Here is a 22,898-nt window from a genome sequence, read left to right as displayed (position 1 = left end):
GTCAGTCATCCTCATGATAATGGGTGTTAAGTGAAAGCGATAAACCCAAAGCTATGGGCCTTTGAATCAGAAGCGGTGTTGGAATATCAAACAGAGTTCTCTTCCTTAGAGTTAGCCCCCGATGCATTTGTTAAATAATCCCTCAGCCTTGCCAGCTGATTATTTTCCTATTGCGGGGGTTACTAAAATATTGCTTTAATCTTGTCTCCCTGAAGCCACAAGTAAACTCACCCAGGCTTTAAGAAATAATAAATCTGAGCTTGTCAAATATGTCCCGGCTTTGGAGCAGAAAAAAAAACATATTGTTGTGGTGAGATGGAGCGTTGATTTGGCCCCTGTAGCAAAACCTAGGGCTATTGAAAAATAAAACACAGCGCTTCATTTACCAATCCCTCACTCATAAATCTCTGAGAGATATCAATACATGACTTTGGAGGGCTACTTCAAGAGATACAACACCCCCACCCATTTGTGGAGCCAATCCACATCACATCCAGTTGTTTTGAGGCTTTATGACAGAACCCAGGACACAGGCGAATGAATGGAGCAGGCTAAAAGTATACAGGAAGTGAGCACTTACTGATGAATTCATTCACACACACACACACACACACACACACAAAGGACCTGTGCAACTTCTGGAAACAATTAGGGCCAGTTAACTTGACCTGTTTGAACCAAATGAACTCCCGACTGAAATTTTCTTCACGTTTGTAATTGGAGATGGCGGCGACCCTAGCACAGGGCTGCTGGGATATAATTTGTAATTAGTCAACCAGAACCATCGCTCTGTGAGCTATCAACAATCAAAGCATTTGACAAGTCTTTAGAAAAACACGTAGGTTTATCAACAGGGGAACCGCAATTTCTGTCAATTGATCAGATATAAAACATTTTTGGGACAAAATAATGTACAGGTTTGCTGATAATAAACAAAAAGGGAATCAAAAAATCATATTCAATCAAATCATGACTCACAATTCTGGCAATCAGCTGTAAATTAACATCTGTGATAAGATGGAGATCTGCATATACAGTTGAAGTCGGAAGTTTACATACACCTTAGCCAAATACATTTAAACTAAGTTTCACAATCCCTGACATTTAATCCTAGTAAAAATTCCCTGTCTTAGGTCAGTTAGGATCACCACTTTGACATGATTTGGAAAGGCTATATAAAAAGGTCCCATTGTTGACAGTGCATGTCAGAGCAAAAACCAAGCCATGAGGTCGAAGGAATTGTCTGTAGAGGTCCAAGACAGGATTGTGTCGAGGCACAGATCTGGGGAAGTGGACCATAAATGTCTGCAGCATTGAAGGTCCCCAAGAACACACTGGCCGCCATCATTCTTAAATGGAAGACGTTTGGAACCACCAAGACTCTTCCTAGAGTCCCCCCCCCCCCCCTGATCCACATCAACGGAAAAGCAGTGGAGAAGGTGGAAAGTTAAGTTCCTCTGCGTACACATCACGGACAAACTGAAAACTGAAATGGTCCACCCACACAGACAGTGTGGCGAAGAAGGCCCAACAGCGCCTCTTCAACCTCAGGAGGCTGAAGAAATTTGGCTTGTTGTCTAAAACCCTCAAACTTTTACAGATCCACAAGTGAGAGCATCCTTTCGGGCTGCATCACCGCCTGGAACGGCGACTGCACCACCCGCAACCGCAGAGCTCTCCTCCAGAGGGTGGTGCGGTCTGCACAACGTATCATCGGGGGCAAACTACCTGCCCTCCATGACACCTACAGTACTCGATGTCACAGGAAGGCCAAAAAAAATCACCAAGGACAACAACCACCTGAGCCACTGTCTGTTCACCCCGCTACCATTCAAAAGGCGAGGTCAGTACAGGTGCATCAAAGCTGGGACCAAGAGACTAGCTTCTCTCTCAAGACCATTACCGTTAAACTGGAAATCATTGGCCACTTTAATAACATTCTCTCTCTCCTTCTGACTGGGGCGACGGTTCACCTTCCAACAGGACAACGACCCTAAGCACACAGCCAAGACAATGCAGGAGTGGATTTGGGACAAGTCTCTCAAAGTCTTCGAGTGGCTAAGCCAGAGCCCGGACTTGAACCCGATCCAACATCTCTGGAGAGACCTGAAAATAGCTGTGCTGCAACACTCCCCATCCAACCTGGCAGAGCTTGAGAAGATCTGCAGAGAAGCATGGGAGAAACTCCCCAAATACAGATGTGCCAAGCTTTTTGTGTCATATCCAAGAAGACTTGAGGCTGTAATCACTGCCAAAGGTGGTTCAACAAAGTACTGAGTAGAGGGTCTGAATACTTATGTAAATATATTGTCGTCTTTATGGGGTATTGTGTGCTAAAGGAGCTACATTCAACGGTCTTACCCCCTCACAACACAAAACATGAGCATGTTTCACTCTGTTTGTATTAAAAATAAATAAATAAATAATAGAATTGTAAACAAAACACTGTTACGCTTCAAATAAAAATGATATATGTAGGGCGGAGGCTGGAAATGGTGTTCAAGTTAGTGACACCATTTCAATAAAAGTACCTTGGGTGAACTGGAAGTGTTGTTTAAGTTATAAGACATTATATTCCAGTTCAACAGAGGTCATTTTCTGGAAATGGTGTCGTTCAGTTAGAGACATTCTATTCCAGAATTGAATGCACATTGTAATAATAAATAAGAACTTGGATGGGTCCACAGTTTAGCAGAGATCACTTGCTGATCTTATATATTTTCACATATCAGAGTAGCACTGGGCCTAAAAAAGCCTTGTCTAAATACAACCATCGATTTGTAGGGGCATGCCTTTCTAGACCAACCCTTGATGTTTTAGTTGTTGAATGATGGACAAATCAAATGACAAGAGTGCTTTAAGCTGTATGCTTAAAAATGAAAAGTCACTCCACTGGAATGTAATTTGAGCATTACACAGAAATCACATGCTGTGAAGAAATGGGGTAAACAATCGCCGCTGAACTAGGGACCCCACAGCTCCCAATTCAACCACTGAAAACACAGGAAGTTGTACAAGATCAGGGTACAGAGTACAACTTTTCAGCAAAACAAGCATGAGTCGTCTTTAAAAATGTCATCCAACTCTTTTCAGTTGCATAAAAGCTTGAATCTCCAGACATGACCTAGGACCTGGAAACTCCCCCGGGGCGCCCCCTCCCCTCCCACTCCTTGTCTCACTATAATCTTAAACAACTGGAAATGTGAGCTCTCAATCAATGCTGACACACTGAGTCAGTCCCAAATTCCAACTCCTACAAGCTTCATGGGGTGTTGGGCTGTGTGAGTGTCAGGCCATTAGCAGAAACAGATTGAGTGAGTGTTTGAGTGTTTCTTATGGCCTATTTCCCAACTTTAGACAAACTAGTACAGTTCCTTCACAGTTTTGGAAGTTGCGCAAATATTTCTCAGGACGCAGACAACAGCATGCTGTGTAGTCTACAACAGAAGTGCATGGTGGGATTTAAACAGCAGTGCTTGCCTGGCATGGATTTACTCGCTGCACCCCCTCTTTTCAGACTTCCATCCACACCACGACTACCCCACCCTCCAGCTCTGCTGACGAGAAGCAGAGGCCAGCCGAGCGGTCCAAAGGTTAGGCTGCAGAGGGCAGGGCCTGGGTCCTGTGCACAGCCCTCATTTCCTGGCCTGGACAGTCTGCTCCACTCATAAAGCTAATAAGGCCCTCCTTGTCCCCCAGGTGGCTGGGAGCCCCGGCCTGGGACACTCCATCACTGGCCACACCGCAGGGTTCAGGGGTGTGCTGGGGTGGGTGTGAGAAGAGGGGGAGGGGGCTGCTTCCCATTAGTCGACCTCCTCCGCCAGGTGCAACTAATGGGCTCAGCCAGCGCCGCGGCAGGACGGCTCGGTAGTCACCCGGACAGGCCTGGAAGTCATCAGGGTAAAGAACCTCTGACTCGGTCACCTACAATAGACTACTGCTTTTGTTTCAGAGATCGACAACACTTTAGCTGTTGAGTTTGTAGATATAGTATTGCTATGATAGCCTACTTTAAACAATATGAATACAGATATGCAAGTATCATGTAGTATCAGCAACAAGTGAGCAGTAGCCTGGTGGCATTGCAATACAACTGCCTTAAAATGCCTACATTATTGACTTTAGTACACAAGAAAGTAAATCCTACCCAATTCTGGGTGAAAATTGACAAACATAAGATCCAATGCCATTGCCAGCAGTATAAGGGAAAATACATTACTTATTCCAATTAAGGAATGCATTTTATTAACCAAAAATAGACAATGATTTGAAATATGTCCAGTAAAAGGCATATTAAAATCAGTTAAACTCTTCTCAGCAATGTTTCAAAAGCAGGTGATAGACCACAATAAGCTCATTTCGCATTTACTAATTCAAATAAATGTATTCAAAATCAGGCTTAAAATTTGTTGCATCAGAATTGTGATAAGAAAAGCTAAGAAAACAGACAATGAGTTTTAAAATCTCAAACATTAAAATTGAAATCAAGGATATTATCCAAAGAGTAATCTACAGTTGAAGTCAGAAGTTTACATACACCTTAGCCAAATACATTTAAATTCACTTTTTCACAATTCCTGACATTTAATCCTAGTAAAAAGTCTCTGTCTTAGGTCAGTTAGGATCACCACTTTATTTAAGAATGTGACATGTCAGAATAATAGTAGAGAGATTTATTTCAGCTTGTATTTCTTTCATCACATTCCCACAATAAGTTGGGTGAATTGTGGCCCACTCCTCCTGACAGAGCTGGTGTAACCGAGTCAGGTTTGTAGGCGGCCTTGCTCGCACACGCTTTTTCAGTTCTGCCCACACATTTTCTATGGGATCGAGATCAGGGCTTTGTGATGGCCACTCCAATACCTTGACTATGTTGTCCTTGAGCCATTTTCCAAAAACTTTGCTTGGAAGTATGCTTGGGGTAATTGTCCATTTGGAAGACCCATTTGCGACCAAGCTTTAACTTCCTGACTGATGTTGCTTCAATATATTCACATAATTTTCCTACCTCATGATGCCATCTATTTTGTGAAGAGCACCAGTCACTCCTGCAGCAAAGCACCCCCACAACATGATGCTGCCACCCCCGTGCTTCACGGTAGGGATGATATTCTTTGGCTTGCAAGCCTCCCCCTTCAACATAACAATGGTCATTATGGCCAAACAGTTCTATTTTTGTTTCAACAGACCAGAAGACATTTCTCCAAAAGGTACGATCTTTGTCACCATGTGCAGTTGCAAACCATAGTCTAGCTTTTTTTAATGCCAGTTTTGGAGCAGTGGTTTCTTCCTTGCTGAGCGGCTTTCAGGTTATGTCGAGAAAGGACTCGTTTAACTGTGGATATAGATACCTTTGTACCCGTTTCCTCCAGCATCTTCACAAGGTCCTTTGCTGTTGTTCTGGGATTGATTTGCACTTTTCGCACCAAAGTACGTTCATCTCTAGGAGACCGAACGCTTCTCCTTCCTGAGCAGTATGACGGCTGCGTGGTCCCATGGTGTTTTTACTTGCATACTATTGTTTGTACAGATAAACGTGGTACCATCAGGCATTTGGAAATTGCTCCCAAGGATGAACAAGACTGGCGGAGGACTACAATTTTTTTTCTGAGGTCTTGGCTGATTTCTTTTGATTTTCCCATGATGTCAAGCAAAGAGGCACTGAGTGTGAAGGTAGGCCTTGAAATACATCCACAGGTACACCTCCAATTGACTCAACTGAGGTCAATTAGCTTATCAGAAGCTTCTAAAGTCATGACATCCTTTTCTGGAATTTTCCAAGCTGTTTAAAGGCACAGTCAACTTAGTGAACGTAAACTTTTGACCCACTGGAATTGTGATACAGTGAATTATAAGTGAAATAATCTGTCTGTAAACAATTGTTGGAAAAATGACTTGTGTCATGCAATGATGTCCTAACCGACTTGCCAAAACTATAGTTTGCTAACAAGAACAGTGGAGTGGTTGAAAAACAAGTTAATGACTCCAACCTAAGTGTATGTAAAACTTCGGTGCCTTCAGAAAGTTCACACCCCCTTTAGACTTTTCAACATTGTGTATGTAACACAACAAAATACCCCTAATGTCAAAGTGGAATTATGTTTTTAGATATTTTTACAAATGAAAACTGAAATGGCTTGAGTCAACAAGTATTCAACCCCTTTAGTATGGCAAGCCAAAATAAGAAGGGCAACTATTGGAAGACAGGTAAAAAAAAAAGCAGACATTGAATTTCCCTTTCAGCATGCTGAAGTTATTAATTACACTTTGAATACTGTATAAATACACCCAGACACTACAAAGATAAAGCTTTGTTCCTAACGCCGTCACCGGAAAGCAAGGAAACCACAGGGATTTCTCCAAGAGGCTAATTGTGAGTTTAAAACAGTTATTGTTTAATGGCTGTGATAGGATAAAACTGAGGATGGATCAAAGCATTTTTGTTACTCCACAATACTAACCTAAATGACAAAGTGAGAAGAAAGAAGCTAGAGGATTAACAGGTGGTCTGCGGTTGTGGGGCTGGTTGGACGTACAGCCAAATTCTCTAAAATGACGTTGGAAGTGGCTTATGGTAGAGAAATTAACATTAAATTATCTAGCAACAGCTCGGGTGGACATTCTTGCATGCAAATTGCACAATCCCTCAAAACTTGAGACTTCTGTGGCATTGTGATGTGCAGTTTTGTCACACATTTTAAAGTCGCCTGTTAATCTCCCCAGCACAAGATGCACCTGTGTAATGATCATGCTGTTTAATCAGCATCTTAATATGCCCCACCTGTCAGGTGGATTGATTATCTTGGCAAAGAAGAAATGCACACAAACAGGGAAGTAAAGAAATGTGTGCACAAAATTTGAGCAATACGCTTTTTGCGCATATCGACATTTTCTGGGATTTTTTTTTTCAGCTCATGAAACATGGTACCAACACTTTACATGATGGGTTTATATTTTTGTTCAGTGTATATGAGCAAAAAACCAAACATATTTGAGATTTAAAAAAAGACAATCACAACTTTTGATAGGTAGATTCCAGAATTATTTAAGGTTGAAAATTTTAGGCCTATATTACATGTCCGTGCCTTCAGAAAGTATTCAGACCCCTTGACTTTTTCCACTGTTACGTTACAGCCTTGTGCTAAAATGAATTAAATTGTCCCCTCAATCTACACACAATACCCCAAAATCCTAAAGCAAAAACAGATTTGTAGAAATGTTTGCTAATTTTATTAATATCACGTTTACATAAGTATTCAGACCCTTTACTCAGTACTTTGTTGAAGCACCTTTGGCAGCGATTACAGCCTCAACTCGTCTTGAGTATGACGCTACAAGCTTGGTACACCTGTATTTGGGGAGTTCCTCCCATTCCTCTTTGCAGATCCTCTCAAGCTCTGTTAGGATGGATGGGGAGCGTTGTTGCAAAGCTATTTTCAGGTCTCTCCAAAGATGTTAGATCAGTTTCAAGTCTGGCTCTGGTTGGGCCACTCAAGGACATTCAGAGACTTGTCCCGAAGCCACTCCTGGTTTGTCTTGGCTGTGTGCTTAGGGTCGTTGTCCTGTTGGAAGGTGAATCTTCACCCTCAGTCTAAGGTCCTGAGCGCTCTGGAACAAGTTTTCATCAAGGACCTCTTGACTTTGCTCCATTTGCATTGATCCTTACTAGTCTACCTAGTCTCTGCCGCTGAAACACATCCCCACAGCATGATGCTACCACCACCATGCTTCACCGTAGGGATGGTGCCAGGTTTCCTCCAGACGTGATGCTTGGCATTCAGGCCAAAGAGTTCAATCTTGGTTTTATCAGACCAGAATCTTGCCCTTTAGGTGTCTTTTGGCTTCTGTTTGGCCACTCTACCATAAAAAGCCTGATTGGTAGAGTGCTGCAGAGATGCTTGTCCATCTGGAAGGTTCTCCCATCTCCACAGAGGAACTCCAGAGCGCTGTTAGAGTAACCATTGGGTTCTTGGTCACCTCTCTGACCAAGGCCCTTCTCCCCCAATTGCTCAGTTTGGCCACGTGGCTAGCTTTAAGAAATGGAGGCCACTATGTTCTTGGGGACCTTCAATGCTGCAGACATTTTTTGGCACCCTTCCCCAGATCTGTGCCTCGACACAATCTTATCTCGGAGCTCTACGGACAATTCCTTCGACCTCATGGCTTGGTTTTTGCTCTGACATGCACTGTCAACTGTGAAACCTTATAATCAGACAGGTGTATGCCTGTCCAAATTACGTCCAATCAATTGAATTGACCTCAATTTCGAGTCTGAAGGCAAAGGATGTGAATACTTCTGTAAATAAGGTATCTTGTTTTTATTTGTAATGCATTTGCAAAAATGTCTAAAACCTGTTTTTGCTTTGTCATTATGCGGTATTGTGTATAGATTGCTGAGAGAAAAAAAAAATATTTTATCACTTTTAGAATAAGGCTGTAACATACCAAAATGTGGAAAAAGTCCAGGGGTCTGAATACTTTCCGAAGGCACTGTATATCAGCACCCTTAAATTAAGTTATTGTACAGAGATGACTTAAAATAGCATTTTAACGTTGATTTAAAGAAAGATAGATTTGGGCAAAAATTAATAGGTTTACACATGTTAAATGGAACCAACTCAGTGACATGAAGTTAAACAAAGTTGAGCTTACCTATGTTGCTCCACAGCTTCGTTGTCTGGTAGCTCTGCGCCACACACGTTGCAGCGTTCATGCTGGTTCCTACCGTCTGGCTTCATACCGGCTGCCAGCTCCCCCAACTTGTTGAAGAACTCCCTCTGGATGAAGCTCTGGGGCAGAAGTCCCCCGTAGGCACTGAAGTCCATGGTCATGGCCAGGGCAGGGGACAGATGAAGAGAAGAGGCCATGGAGGCTGGCATGGATAGCATGGTCTCATTTTTATGATTGGTAGGCAGCGAGTACAAGGAGGCCAGGTGTTTCTCGGTCATGCCGGTCATACCCGCCATGGCTTCCAGACCCATTTGGCCGCCATCTGCTTGGGAGTCGCCCATGCCATCCTCCCGGACGTAGTGCAGCTCGCGGGCGCTCGTGATCACACTGCTCCTGGTTGGAGTCCCGGGGCCATCGCGGTTCTTGTCCAACTCGCCGCTCCTTTTGCCATTGCTGGAGGCGCTGGACTCCATGGTTCTGGGGCTCCCATGTCCTCCGCCTTCATCCACTTGCATCATCTCAGTCTTGATCTCGGTCATCAATTGGTGGTGGGAGTTTCCTTGAGTCAGGTGCTCGCCCCCAAAGCCCTGCTGCAGGAGGGACTGGCCTATGCTCATCAGGCTGTCCACGGCAGCTTTGGTTGGGCTCATGGTGGAAAGCCCGAAGGATGTGGAGACAGAGGGGCTCTGGTCCACCATACTGGCCAGGGCCGAGGCTTGTTGGACGGCTGAATGGTAGCTCCCCTCCATGGAATGCTTCTTGGCGTTCTTCCCTCCTTGCCTGCAATTGCGCTCATCGTCTTCCTCCGTGCCTTCCTCGTTCATGTTGACCTCCGTGTCATTGTCGTCTGAGGACTGGATTGTCTCCAGGATCTTGAGGCATTGCTCCTCCAGGTACTCAATTTCTAGGATCTCTGCTGCGTACAGTAGGTCATCCAGGTCTTCCACTTTGGCCTGGAGTGTGGCAGTGTAGGCATACTCCAGTATCTGCTGGAAGGTCTTTGGTGAAAGAAAGTCCAGGGTGTAATGCTGGCTGTTGCGGTGAAACAGGATCTCAAACATCTTGCTGGTACAGGCCAGCACGGTCCGATGAGCATGGAACTCCTGGCTGTCCACCATGATGACCACATCGCAGAGGGTTCCGGCCAGACGCATTTGGTTAGCCTTCTTCAGCAGGGCCGTGGGGTGGTTAGGGTTCTGGAGCTGGATCATACCCATTTTAGTCAAGTCCATAACGTCGCTGAGATCCGCCAGGCCAACTCATGAGGCTTGCTTTCACTCCTCAGCAGTTTGTTCACTTACCGGTATCTTTGTAAACAAGATAAGGCCAATCTGGAGAGAATGGATAGAGAAAAAGAAAAAGCACTGAATATTTTAGGAAAAGCAGTTTAAAAATATATCTAAATAATTGTTGACTTCTTAACTAGATACCATATTTTTTCTAAGTCCAATAAACTTCTAATAACTGTTGAATAAGAACAGACCAATATATAAACCTACACTTTAGATTTAAAAAAATCCAAACATAGTTCTGCAGTGTTTAGTTAAAATAATAAAATTGCTGTTGTGTTAATTAATGCAGTTTATTATAAAAGCAATTTCAAACCGTAATTGTTACAGTTGAAATTAGAGGTTTACATAAACCTTAGCCAAATACATTTAAACTCAGTTTCTCACAATTCCTGACATTTAATCCGAGCAAAAATTCCCTGTCTTAGGTCAGTTAGGATCACCACTTTATTTTAAGAATGTGACATGTCAGAATAATAGTAGAGAGAATGATTTATTTCAGCTTTTATTTCTTTCATCACATTCCCAGTGGGTCAGAAGTTAACATACACTCAATTAGTATTTGGTAGCATTGCCTTTAAATTGCTTAACGTGGGTCAAACGTTTCTGATACCCTTCCACAAGCTTCCCACAATAAGTTGGGTGAATTTTGGCCCATTCCTCCTGACAGAGCTGGTGTAACTGAGTCAGGTTTGTAGGCGGCCTTGCTCGCACACGCTTTTTCAGTTCTGCCCACACATGTTCTATAGGATTGAGGTCAGGGCTTTATGATGGCTACTCCAATACCTGGACTTTGTTGTCCTTGAGCCATTTTGACACAACGTTGGAAGTATGCTTGGGGTCATTGTCCATTTGGAAGACCCATTTGCGACCAAGCTTTAACTTCCTGACTGATGTCTTGAGATGTTGCTTCAATATATTCCACATCATTTTCCTACCTCATGATGTCATCTATTTTGTGAAGTGCACCAGTCCTTCCTGCAGCAAAGCACCCCCACAACATGATGCTGCCACCCCCGTGCTTCACGGTTGGGATGGTGTTCTTCGGCTTGCAAGTCTCCCCCTTTTTCCTCCAAAAATAATGATGGTCATTATGGCCAAACAGTTCTATTTTTGTTTCATCAGAGCAGGGGACATTTCTCCAAAATGAACAATCTTTGTCCCCATGTGCAGTTGCAAACCGTAGTCTTGCTTTTTTTAATGGCAGTTTTGGAGCAGTGGTTTCTTCCTTACTGAGCAGCCTTTCAGGTTATGTCGATATAGGACTCATTTTACTGTGGAATAGATATTTTCGTACCTGTTTCCTCCAGCATCTTCACAACGTCCTTTGCTGTTGTTCTGGGATTGATTTGCACTTTTCGCACCAAAGTACGTTCATCTCTAGGAGACCGAACGCGTCTCCTTCCTGAGCGGTATGACGGCTGCGTGGTCCCATGGTGTTTATACTTGCATACTATTGTTTGTACAGATGAACGTGGTACCTTCAGGCATTTGGAAATTGCTCCCAAGGATAAATCAGACTGACGGAGGTCTACAAAAAACATTTCTGAGGTCTTGGCTGATTTCTTTTGATTTCCCCATGATGTCAAGCAAAGAGGCACTGTGTTTGAAGGTAGACCTTGAAATACATCCACAGGTACACCTCCAATTGACTCAACTGAGGTCAATTAGCCTGTCAGAAGCTTCTAAAGCCATTACATCATTTTCTGGAATTTTCCAAGCTGTTTAAAAGGCACAGTCAACTTAGTGTATTTAAACGTCTGACCCACTGGAATTGTGATACAGTGAAATAATCGGTCTGTAAACAATTGTTGGAAAAATGTATTTTGTCATGCACAAAGTAGATGTCCTAATCAACTTGCCAAAATTATAGTTTGTTAACAAGAAATGTGTGGAGTGGTCGAAAAACAAGTTTTAATGACTCCAACTTAAGTGTATGCAAACTTCCGACTTCAACTGTACTTGGCTTGTATTTCAATTTGATAAAGACCAGCAATTTATCCTTATTTTCTGGGCATTTTAAATTCAGTTGTGCTCATTCAAATAGGCTATACAATAACATGGGACACTTCATAAAAAAGGGGGGAAATGATATGAACATGACATTGAGCTGTTCTTTTCATAAGAAATACAACTATGGACACAACCCTGCTAGGATTGTAAAAATGTAATGCAAAAACATCATACTTGAAATGGGTGAACATAGAGCAAATTATCAATTGATAAATAACAGAAGTCAAAAGCCAAGCAGACCTAATAACCCAAAGATAAATATGTATTTTTAATAATATATTTTGCCCCTCAATTTATAGTTATTTGACAGGTGGAAGCACATGAACAGCGAAAAATAAGGACCCATGAGAACCTTGCTACACCCTAGTCTTTGTTAGAACGCATTGGTGCTTGGTTCACAAAGACCATCAACACCCATTCTGAAAATAAATGGCATCTTATTCAGTATTCTCATCACAGAGAGGAGCAGTGAGCCGAGGAGGGAGCGAGCAGCGAGCGGCTGCCAGGAAGAGTTGGAACAGAGGATGTCGCAAAAGCACAAACCAAACACCATGCAGCACCACAAGATGATATCAAATCAAATGTTATTGGTCACATACACATGGTTAGCAGATGGTAATGCAAGTGTAGCGAAATGCTTGTATTGTATGCATTACATGTCCATATGCCAAAAGTGCAGGTTTATACATGGACAGAATAGTTTCCATATACTGCTTTTACTTGGTTCGGAAGAGTGAGGTCAGATGCATACTAAAGGCGGGAAGTAGGCTAGGCTGTGAGATCAATGACTTGAACACACGTTGGCTCTGTACAGTGCCTTCAGAAATTATTCACATCCCTTGACTGTTACAAAGTGGGATTAAAATGGATTAGACTTTTTTTGTCAACAATCTACACAAAATACTCTCATGTCAAAGTAGAAGACAAATTCGAACATCTTTATAAAATCAAAAGTGTGGAAAATCAAACAAACATATGTTGATTAGATAAGTATTCAACCTCGAGAACAATAAGTGTTAGAATCACCTTTGGCAGTGATTACAGCTGTGAGTATTTCTGGATAAGCGTAAGAGCTTTGCACACCTGCATTGTGCAAGATTTGCCTATTATTATTTTTTTAATTCTTCAAGCTCTGTCAAATTGGTTGATGATCATTGCTAGACAACCATTTTATGGTCTTGCCTTAGATTTTCAGCAGATTTAAGTCAGAACTAACTTGGCCACTCAGGATCATTCACTAGCTACGTTTCCATTAAACTTGTCCAGTGATTGTTTGTTTGTCGACATTTACAAAGTTTGATTAAAACAAATTGCCTGCAGGGGTGCATTTCCATTTAAAATATAATGTTGATGAAAACAGCTGGACGTAATGATGTCACTAACCTAAAAAAAATGTTTTTTTGAATAAAATATAGAGTGTTAAATCAAAATGGTTGAAGTGTTTCCATGACCCATTTAGGCAAATTGCACATTAATAAATTGGCCTGTATTCCCTCACACCTATCGGGTTTAATCGGTTTCAGCCCGCTAAAGCCAGCATAGATAGAATGCAATAATTTACTATTATTTGCCATGTCCTAATAATTCTCATGTGCCAACGTATCGTTACGGACCGTGCCATGGGGAAACTTGTACTCATGTTGATCTGAAATAATTGGATGGGGAAACTTGCCAGCCAACCAGAAAGCAAGGCGAAGCAATTCAGGCATTTTTGAAAGTCAGGACAATCTTTGTTTTGCAAAGAAAATACTTTATAGTTCAAATTTTTTTTTATTTTTTTCAAGACGTACGCATTTAGAATAAAATGTGGAATGGAGCTTTATAGTTACGCGGTGAAATCACGTGCCCCAGATACCTTCAAAATGATTACGCAATCACAATTCATTATAAAAACACTGTTCCCTAATTCATCCCAATAAATGAAGTTTGACAGAAGGAAAATCCACCTGTCGAATGGATAAACATTTAGTTGATCTTTAGAAAAATGTTCTTTATGTCTCCTATATCTGCTGTTTCCATGACATATGTCACTTTTGTTGTTGTTGCAACATTCCTTCTTTTCACTGTCAATTAGGTTAGTATTGTGTTGATCCATCCTTAGTGCTCTCCTATCATAGCCATTGAACTGTTTTAAAGTCCCCATTGGCTTCATGGTGAAATCCATGAGCGGTTTCCTTTCTCTCCGGCAACTGCATTAGGAAGGACGCCTGTATCTTTGTAGTAACTGCGTGTATTGATACACCATCCAAAGTGTAATTAAGAACTCCACCATGCTCAAAGGGATATTCAATGTCTGGTTGTTTTTTTACCCATCTACCAATGTTATTTTAGTAACCTTTAACAATTAATATGATATGTATCATTATTTTAGGCAAATCCTTTTATAATTGAACAAATTAAAAATATTCCATTATAAATCAGTAAATCAAAAAATGTAGGCTACATATATTTATATGTTCCCTGAAATGAGATTGATAAAGAGCAGATAATATATTAATTCATGCCTTAATTTTGCATCCACATTTCCTAAACAGTTATACTAGATTAGCAATACCTAGGCTCATCAGAGTGGCTCTCAAAAAAAGTCAACAGTTTGCAGTCATCAGATATATTGTTGAGCAGTTCATCAAGGCTGTATAAATCTGGTATTGATGAGACTGTATATTAGTAGTGGCTGTCCAACAAATGTGGTGGCGTAAAAAATTGTTTTTTCTCTTTAAGACACAAATGCCAATTTAGCTCTAATTTATGACCTAGTAAATAGGTCAATGTCTGTAGCGTTGCATAATAAGTTAGGCTGCATTTAGACAGGCAGCCCAATTCTGACATTTTTTTCACTAATTGGTCTTTTGACTAGTCAGATTCGCTCTGAAAAAGATCTGATGTGAAAAGGTCTGGGGTGTATTCATTACCTCAAATATGTTGCAAAACTTTTATTTTAAGCCAAAAAAATAAAACGTTTTGTAACGAAAACAATGTTTTTTGGACAAATTCAGGTAGGTCCTTACCTGTTTCGTTCCCTTTGTTCTGTTTGCTTCTTAAACGGTAAAACGGTTTCCGTTGCAGGACGTAATGAATGTGATTGGTCAAAAGACCAATTAGTGGGAAAAGATCAGAATTGCGCTGCCTGTGTAAACGCAGCCTAAGTGTCCCAGGTTTACCATTTAAACAATCGAAAGTTGTCTAATGAGGATCAGTAATGTAAAGCCCAGAAAACGTATTCATTAAACCGACTCTGTTGCAAAACGTTTCTTAAACGGAAGCAAACAGAACAAAACGGAGGGGTGCCTACCTCCAATTTGTCCAACTCGTTTTAGTTGGAAATCGTTCCGTTTTGCAACTGTTTGGACTAATGATTACACCCCAGGTTTGAGACAGTGCGTTAATGTCACCAAATAATTTAACGCAATCGTGTGATACGTGCAGAAGATACCATTCGAAGGATTAATTATTAGTTTCAGTCAAAATGCTGTATTGAGCGCATATCAACGCCAACATAATGCAATCAGATCGAGAATCCTATAAAGACCAACTGTAGCCAGTCAGCTGTCTGTCCAAGGCGCGCATCTCTTTAATGCAGTCTATACTCAAGAGTCCTGATGTTTAAAGCCGAAACGATAAAAACCTATGCTCGTGGAAATTGTGTCCAGACACATTTAGCTCAATAACAAACAGTACTCACACTTATCTCAGCAGAGTCTACTAAAGTAACGTGACATACGGGCGAATGAGACACAAATACATGATCTCAGCGGGGACTGGTTGCAACAATGATTAAATTCACTGGCTTGCTATTCTGATTAACACACAGGTGGAATCGTCTGAAGTGATATCATTGAAGTGCTATCGTTGCAGTTGATAGCATTTTAATTGGACATGTCATGCTCGAGCTTGGAAGAGCGATATAACCCATATCGATAGCAATTCAACTCGCCATTCCATCTATAAAAACAATTATACTAAAATTATTTGCATCAAGCGGAGGCAACGTGATTGCGAATCCAGGAATTAGCAGCAGTCTATCAATTTACTATGCGGGTCCCTACTGTACAATGTAGCCTACATCAGCTAAAATAGATGGACACAGTTCAGACTATTGCTCCTGTGTTCGTGATGATTTGTGATCACTCCTGCACGAGCACCTCAAGTGCGTCATTATTCGTTTTTTAAACTTCCAGGAAAATAACAGCGGAGTGAGGTATCAGCGTTTACTGTATTCTCATTTCAACAGGAAAACACGATTCTCAGAATAAACCACATGGAAGAACGTCACACTGTCTAATTTGCAATGTAGCCTAAACCCAGACCTCACGTTCTCGTGCTGCGATCTCCCGAATACGTTGACAGACGGTTACGTCAACCTAACATCTTTACATGCCCAATGTTGTGTTTATGTTAACTTCAACACCTTTCATGCGCTCAGACTTGTGGCTTCATCTGACACCCAAACACTTTCAATTTAAAACACTTCAGCGCACACAGAAATTGATATTTGAACTTTGCTTGCCACACTGTTGCGCCGCAACTCCCTATGGGCTACTGTAACTTAATGTGGGTTTAAAATGATGATAACAAACATACTATTAAATCATTCATAGTGCGAGAGTACACAGGCAAACAACAACTGTAAGCATGCAGAAAAGCGGGTCTGTCACTGTAACACGAAAGCTGCGCACCCATATCAGTACTCACCTAAATTGCAAGTTTTGATTCCGAATGTGTGGTTATTGGGCTACAGCATAGCAATGCAGTTCACAGTACCCGCTCTCACACGCACTAACTCCTCTCTTCTTTCGTGTTAGCAAATCAACACAACGGTGACGTCAACGCACCGAGTCACTCTTCTTTCCCTTGAATCCATGCAAACAGTGCGAAAGTGAGACACCTAGGGGGCTGCCGAATGTTTAAAGAGATTATCTGATACTTTTGTATACTTTTTAGCCAGAAGTTCTGAAAATAACACTCACAATCCAAAAGTGGTCCCCGAAAATTGCATGTTCATGTGCACGTGCACCTCTGCCATTTGCACAGGTGTCCCAAAGCTGAGGAAGGGAAAATTATTACGGGTGAAGGGGCTAATTAGACCATCAGATAGCCACTTCTACCTAGCCAGCAAGGCTGCAGGCTTTAGAACATCCAGACACACACTGCAATATGTTTGGAGGTGCACAATTTAATACAAACAATGGATCGGTGCGCCTAATTATATATCATTGCTTCTTTTTACGCATGATTTCGAGACTTGACACATATAACAGATTAAATATCTCCCAAATTAAATGTTTAACTGTTACTGAGGTTTATATATTGTAAAACTACAGGGGGGATTTGTTAATTAGAATATCATGTTTGTTTTATTATTTAAAAGTGGAACATGAATTGCATAATTCAAGACAGGAGTGTGTCATGCAGTTGGCGGGTCTACTGATCCCATTGCCACTCTCTGGAAGTCACCCAGAGTTTCATCAGCAACATGTGACAACCGAGGGCCCTCCAAGCGAGGTTGGTATTGGAGAGGGTGTGGTTTAGGATACAAAGACCAGCTCTCTTTGCTGTGTCCACTGAGCCATTGGGCCTGCCCTGCAACCTCATTGGTTAATGCTGGGCAGGCCTTTTGCTGGCTGTCACTCAAATACCAGGGGCTGAAGCTCATTGGCTCAAACTCAAATTGCTAAGGAGTTGGCCCATGTGGGGGAAATGTAGGAAAAATGGCGTGGTACAGCTTCAAGAAAACAATTCTGCATGTACAAACTACACATTGACACTCCAGCCAAAAGTGGGAGGTTTTAAAAATACTTTCTTCTTGTAGTTTTTTTCTTATCGCACATAGTAAGAAAAACTAAGAAAGATGCCTAATATTGAAGATAATTGTCCAAGAAAGTTTTTGAATAACACATAAAAAAAGATAACAGATTAATATGCTACTTTAAAAATAGATATTTAAACAAATCCCCATATTTAGGCCTACTCTATCACTTATCAAAATATAGCCTAACATTTATAGGGCTTTTATTTTGCCCCACCAGGGTCACTTGGCTTCATGTTGTTTTTTTACAACTTGTTTGCTTGTAGCCAACAGGCGTTGAGCTGTGTACAGTAGACCTATTGGGAGGTAGGAGGTATATGTTACTGCAAGGGTAGGCAACCCTGGTCCTGGAGTGCCGCAGGCACTTATGTTTTTACATTTAACTAACCTGGAAGACCAGGTATGTTGAATTTAGGCAATCACTGAACTGATCATTTGGCTCAGCTGGACAGGTGGGGTGCCTAGTTGTTCCAGGAACAGGGTTTCCTACCACTGGGATACTGTATTTCCTAAGCCACACTCACAGTTACTGTATCAGTACAATAATGATAACCGGCTAGTTGTGTTTAAAAACTTGTTTTATATTAGCCCCTAGGCTATAATTCCATGCCAGCGGGAGCAGAAAAATATTTTTGGTATTGCAGATTGTTCTAGCAATTCTCACATATGAATTTAATTGGGAAGAAGGATGTTTAACATGCTTTTTACATTTGTATCACAACCAATTTCCTTAAAATTATGATGAAATTGACAATTTTAGACCATATGATCTGTGAACTGTACACGATACAGACAACATCTTCGTGTCATTATACTCCTCATAGTGTTCTCTCAAATATGGGGTATGATTATATTCTGAAATACACATTTTCACATTCATTTATTCAACATTACAATATCTCAAAACTACCCTTTTTAAATGTAGCTTACTTTTAGACATATTGTTTATAACAATATACTCTTTAAACAGGTCACATTTCCAGAGTGGGCTCTATGGCACTTTTAATTATGACCCATTTTATACATAGAGATGGACATTATAGGTAATTAACCAATCACAGTCCTCCTTTAGGATTGCACATTCAGATAGTCAGCAGCAGAAGGAGTTCAGAATTAGCAGAACCCACTGGAAATTTGATGTACTTGTAGAGTATATTGTTCCAAACACCTGACAGGTGTGGCATATCAAGAAGCTAATTTAAACAGCACAAGCATTACACAGGTGCACCTTGTGCCGGAGAGAATAAAAGGCCACTTTAAAATGTGCAGTTTTGTCACACAACATCACAGATGTCTGAAGTTTTGAGGGAGCATGCAATTGGCATGCTGACTGTAGGAATGTCCACCAGAACTATTGCCGGAGAATTTAATGTTAATTTCTCTACCATAAGCCGCCTCCAACATAATTTTAGATCATTTGGCAGTATGTCCAACTTGGCCTCCCAAATGCAGACCATGTGTATGGTGTCGTGTGGGCAAGCGGTTTGCTGATGTCAACATTGTGAACAGAGTGCCCCATGGTGGTGGTGGGGTTATGGTATGGGCAGGCATAAGCTATGGACAACGAACACAATTGTATTCACTGTCACGAGATCCTGAGGACCATTGTCGTGCCATTAATCCGGCGCGATCACCTAATGTTTCAGAATTATATTCACAGCTCCAAATCGCAAGGATCTGTACAATTCCTGGAAGTTGAAAATGTCAAAAAAATTGAATGGCCTGCATACTCAGACATGTCACCCATTGAGCTCTGGATCGACGTGTTCCAGGAGGTTGGTGGCAACTAAATTGTGGAGGACGGACTCGTGGTAATGGCTGGAGCGGAATTGGTGGAATAGTATCAAATACATCAAACACATGGTTTGATGCCATTCCGTTTGCGCCATTACAGCCATTATTATGAGCCGTCCTCCCATCAGCAGCCTCTACTGATGTGTACAACGGTGTGTTCCAGTACCCGTCAATGTACATCAACTTCGCACAGCCATTAAAGAGGAGTGGGACAACATTCCACAGGCCACAATCAACAGCTTGATCAACTCTATGCAAAGGAGATGTGTCGCACTGCATGAGGCAAATGGTGGTCACACCAGCTACTGACTGGTTTTATAATCCACACCCCTATCTTTTTTTAAGGTATCCAACAGATGCATATCTGTATTCCCAGTCATGTGAAATCCATTGATTAGGGCCTAATGGATTTATTTCGATTGACTGATTTCCTTTTGAACTGTAACTCAGTAAAATCTTAGAAATTGTTGCATGTTACCCCCAACCACATACCCCAAACAGAAGCCATGGATTACAGGCAACATTCGCACTGAATAAATGCTAGAGCTGCCGCTTTCAAGGAGCGGGTCTCTAACCCGGAAGCTTACAAGAAATCCCGCTATGCCCTCTGACGAACCATCAAACAGGCAAAGTGTCAATACAGGACGAAGACCGAATCGTAATACACCGGCTCTGACACTTGTCGGAAGTTGCAGGGCTTGCAAATCATTACAGACTACAAAGGGAAGCACAGCTGAGAGCTGCCCAGTGACACGAGCCTACCAGACGAACTAAACTACTTCCATGCTTGCTTCAAGGCAAATAACACTGAAACATGGATGAGAGCACCAGCTGTGTGATCAGTGACAGTGTGATCACGCTCGCCGCAGCCGATGTGAGTAAGAGCTTTAAACAGGTCAACATTCACAAGGCTGCAGGGCTAGACGGATTACCAGGACGTGTACTGCGAGCATGCGCTGAACAACTGGCAAGTGTCTTCACTGACATTTTCAACCTCTCCCTGTCCGAGTCTGTAATACCAATATGTTTCAAGCAGACCACTATAGTGCCTGTGCCCAAACACTAAGGTAACCTGCCTAAATTACTACCGACCCGTAGCACTCACGTCTGGAGCCATGAAGTGCTTTGAAAGGTTGGTCATAGCTCACATCAACACCCACTCCAATTTGCATACCACCCCAACAGATCCACAGATGATGCAGATGATGACCTGGAGAAAAGGAACACCTATGTGAGAATGCTATTCATTGACTACAGCTCAGCGTTCAACATCACAGTGCCCTCAAAGCTCATCACTAAGCTAAGGACCCTGGGACTAAACACCTCCCTCTGCAACTGGATCCTGGACTTCCTGATGGGCCGCCCCAGGTGGTGAGGGTAGGTAACAACACATCCGCTACGCTGATCCTCAACACAGTGGCCCCTCAGGGGTGCATGCTCAGTCCCCTCCTGTACTCCCTGTTCACTCATGACTGCACGGCCAGGCACGACTCCAACACCATCATTACGTTTGCCGATAACACAACAGTGGTAGGCCTGATCACCAACAACGATGAGACAGTCTATAGGGAGGAGGTCAGAGACCTGGCCGTGTGGTGCCAGGACAACAACCTCCCCTCAACGTGATCAAGACAAAGGAGATTGTGGACTACAGGAAAAAGAGGTTCGAGCACACCCCCATATTCTCATTGACGGGGCTGCAGTGGGGCAGGTTGAGAGCTTCAAGTTCCTTATTGTCCACATCACCAACAAACTAACATGGTCCAAGCACACCAAGACAGTCGTGAAGAGGGCACGACAAAACCTATTTATTTCATGTTGCATTTATATTTTTGTTCAGTATAGTTTCCCCATTTAACATCTAGCTGGCATGTTGAATCCCCCTCACACAAAATTCATAAGCAACAAGTCTGTAATTTCATACTGACCAATGGTTACATTTGAAACATACACTGCTCAAAAAAATAAAGGGAACACTTAAACAACACAATGTAACTCCAAGTCAATCACACTTCTGTGAAATCAAACTGTCCACTTAGAAAGCAACACTGATTGACAATACATTTCACATGCTGTTGTGCAAATGGAATAGACAACAGGTGGAAATTATAGGCAATTAGCAAGACACCCCCAATAAAGGAGTGGTTGTGCAGGTGGTGACCACAGACCACTTCTCAGTTCCTATGCTTCCTGGCCGACATTTTGGTCACTTTTGAATGCTGGCGGTGCTTTCACTCTAGTGGTAGCATGAGACGGAGTCTACAACCCACACAAGTGGCTCAGGTAGTGCAGGTCATCCAGGATGGCATATCAATGCGAGCTGCGGCAAGAAGGTTTGCTTGTGTCTGTCAGCGTAGTGTGCAGAGCATGGAGGCGCTACCAGGAGACAGGCCAGTACATCAGGAGACATGGAGGAGGCCGTAGGAGGGCAACAACCCAGCAGCAGGACCGCTACCTCCGCCTTTGTGCAAGGAGGAGCAGGAGGAGCACTGCCAGAGCCCTGCAAAATGACCTCCAGCAGGCCACAAATGTGCATGTGTCTGCTCAAATGGTCAGAAACAGACTCCATGAGGGTGATATGAAGGCCAGACGTCCACAGGTGGGGGTTGTGCTTACAGCCCAACACCGTACAGGACGTTTGGCATTTGCCAGAGAACACCAAGATTGGTAAATTCGCCACTGGCGCCCTTTGCTCTTCACAGATGAAAGCAGGTTCACACTGAGCACATGTGACAGACGTGACAGTCTGGAGACGCCGTGGAGAACGTTCTGCTGCCTGCAACATCCTCCAGCATGACCGGTTTGGCGGTGGGTCAGTCATGGTGTGGGGTGGCTTTTCTTTGGGGGGCCGCACAGCCCTCCATGTGCTCACCAGAGGTAGCCTGACTGCCATTAGGTACCGAGATGAGATCCTCAGACCCTTGTGAGACCACATGCTGGTGCGGTTGGCCCTGGGTTTCTTCTAATGCAAGACAATGCTAGACCTCATGTGGCTGGAGTGTGTCAGCAGTTGATGCTATGGCCCGCCCGTTCCCCAGACCTGAATCCAATTGAGCACATCTGGGACATCATGTCTCGCTCCATCCACCAACGCCACGTTGCACCACAGACTGTCCAGGAGTTGGCTGCTTTAGTTGGATGCTTTAGTCCAGGTCTGGGAGGAGATCCCTCAGGAGACCATCCGCCACCTAATCAGGAGCATGCCCAGGCGTTGTAGGGAGGTCATACAGAAACGTAGAGGCCACACACACTACTGAGCCTCATTTTGACTTGTTTTAAGGAAATTACATCAAAGTTGGATCAGCCTGTAGTGTGGTTTTCCACTT

At 42.6% G+C, this 22,898-nt stretch overlaps 1 protein-coding gene across 3 annotated transcripts in view; it reads right to left on the bottom strand.

The window, feature by feature from the left end:
• LOC139418158 (zinc finger and BTB domain-containing protein 16-A-like) overlaps window positions 1-16,754 on the bottom strand; it is a 164,253-nt gene extending 147,499 nt beyond the window's left edge. For 2 of the 3 annotated variants that reach the window (XM_071167400.1, XM_071167401.1), the window contains exons 1-2: window positions 16,665-16,743; window positions 8,653-10,001 (exon numbers count right to left, since the gene is read on the bottom strand). In XM_071167400.1, coding sequence (XP_071023501.1) covers window positions 8,653-9,902 — 1,250 coding nt within the window. In that variant the 5' untranslated portion in view covers window positions 9,903-10,001; window positions 16,665-16,743. Of the gene's footprint in view, window positions 1-8,652; window positions 10,002-16,664 lie in introns of all 3 variants that reach the window. The other variant, XM_071167399.1, reaches the window with a different exon arrangement.
• Window positions 16,755-22,898: the final 6,144 nt, after the last annotated feature.

The sequence above is a fragment of the Oncorhynchus clarkii genome, chromosome 10 (genome assembly GCF_045791955.1).
Source record: "Oncorhynchus clarkii lewisi isolate Uvic-CL-2024 chromosome 10, UVic_Ocla_1.0, whole genome shotgun sequence".
NCBI classification, from domain to species: domain Eukaryota; kingdom Metazoa; phylum Chordata; class Actinopteri; order Salmoniformes; family Salmonidae; genus Oncorhynchus; species Oncorhynchus clarkii.
This window is presented reverse-complemented; position numbering and strand designations above follow the sequence as displayed.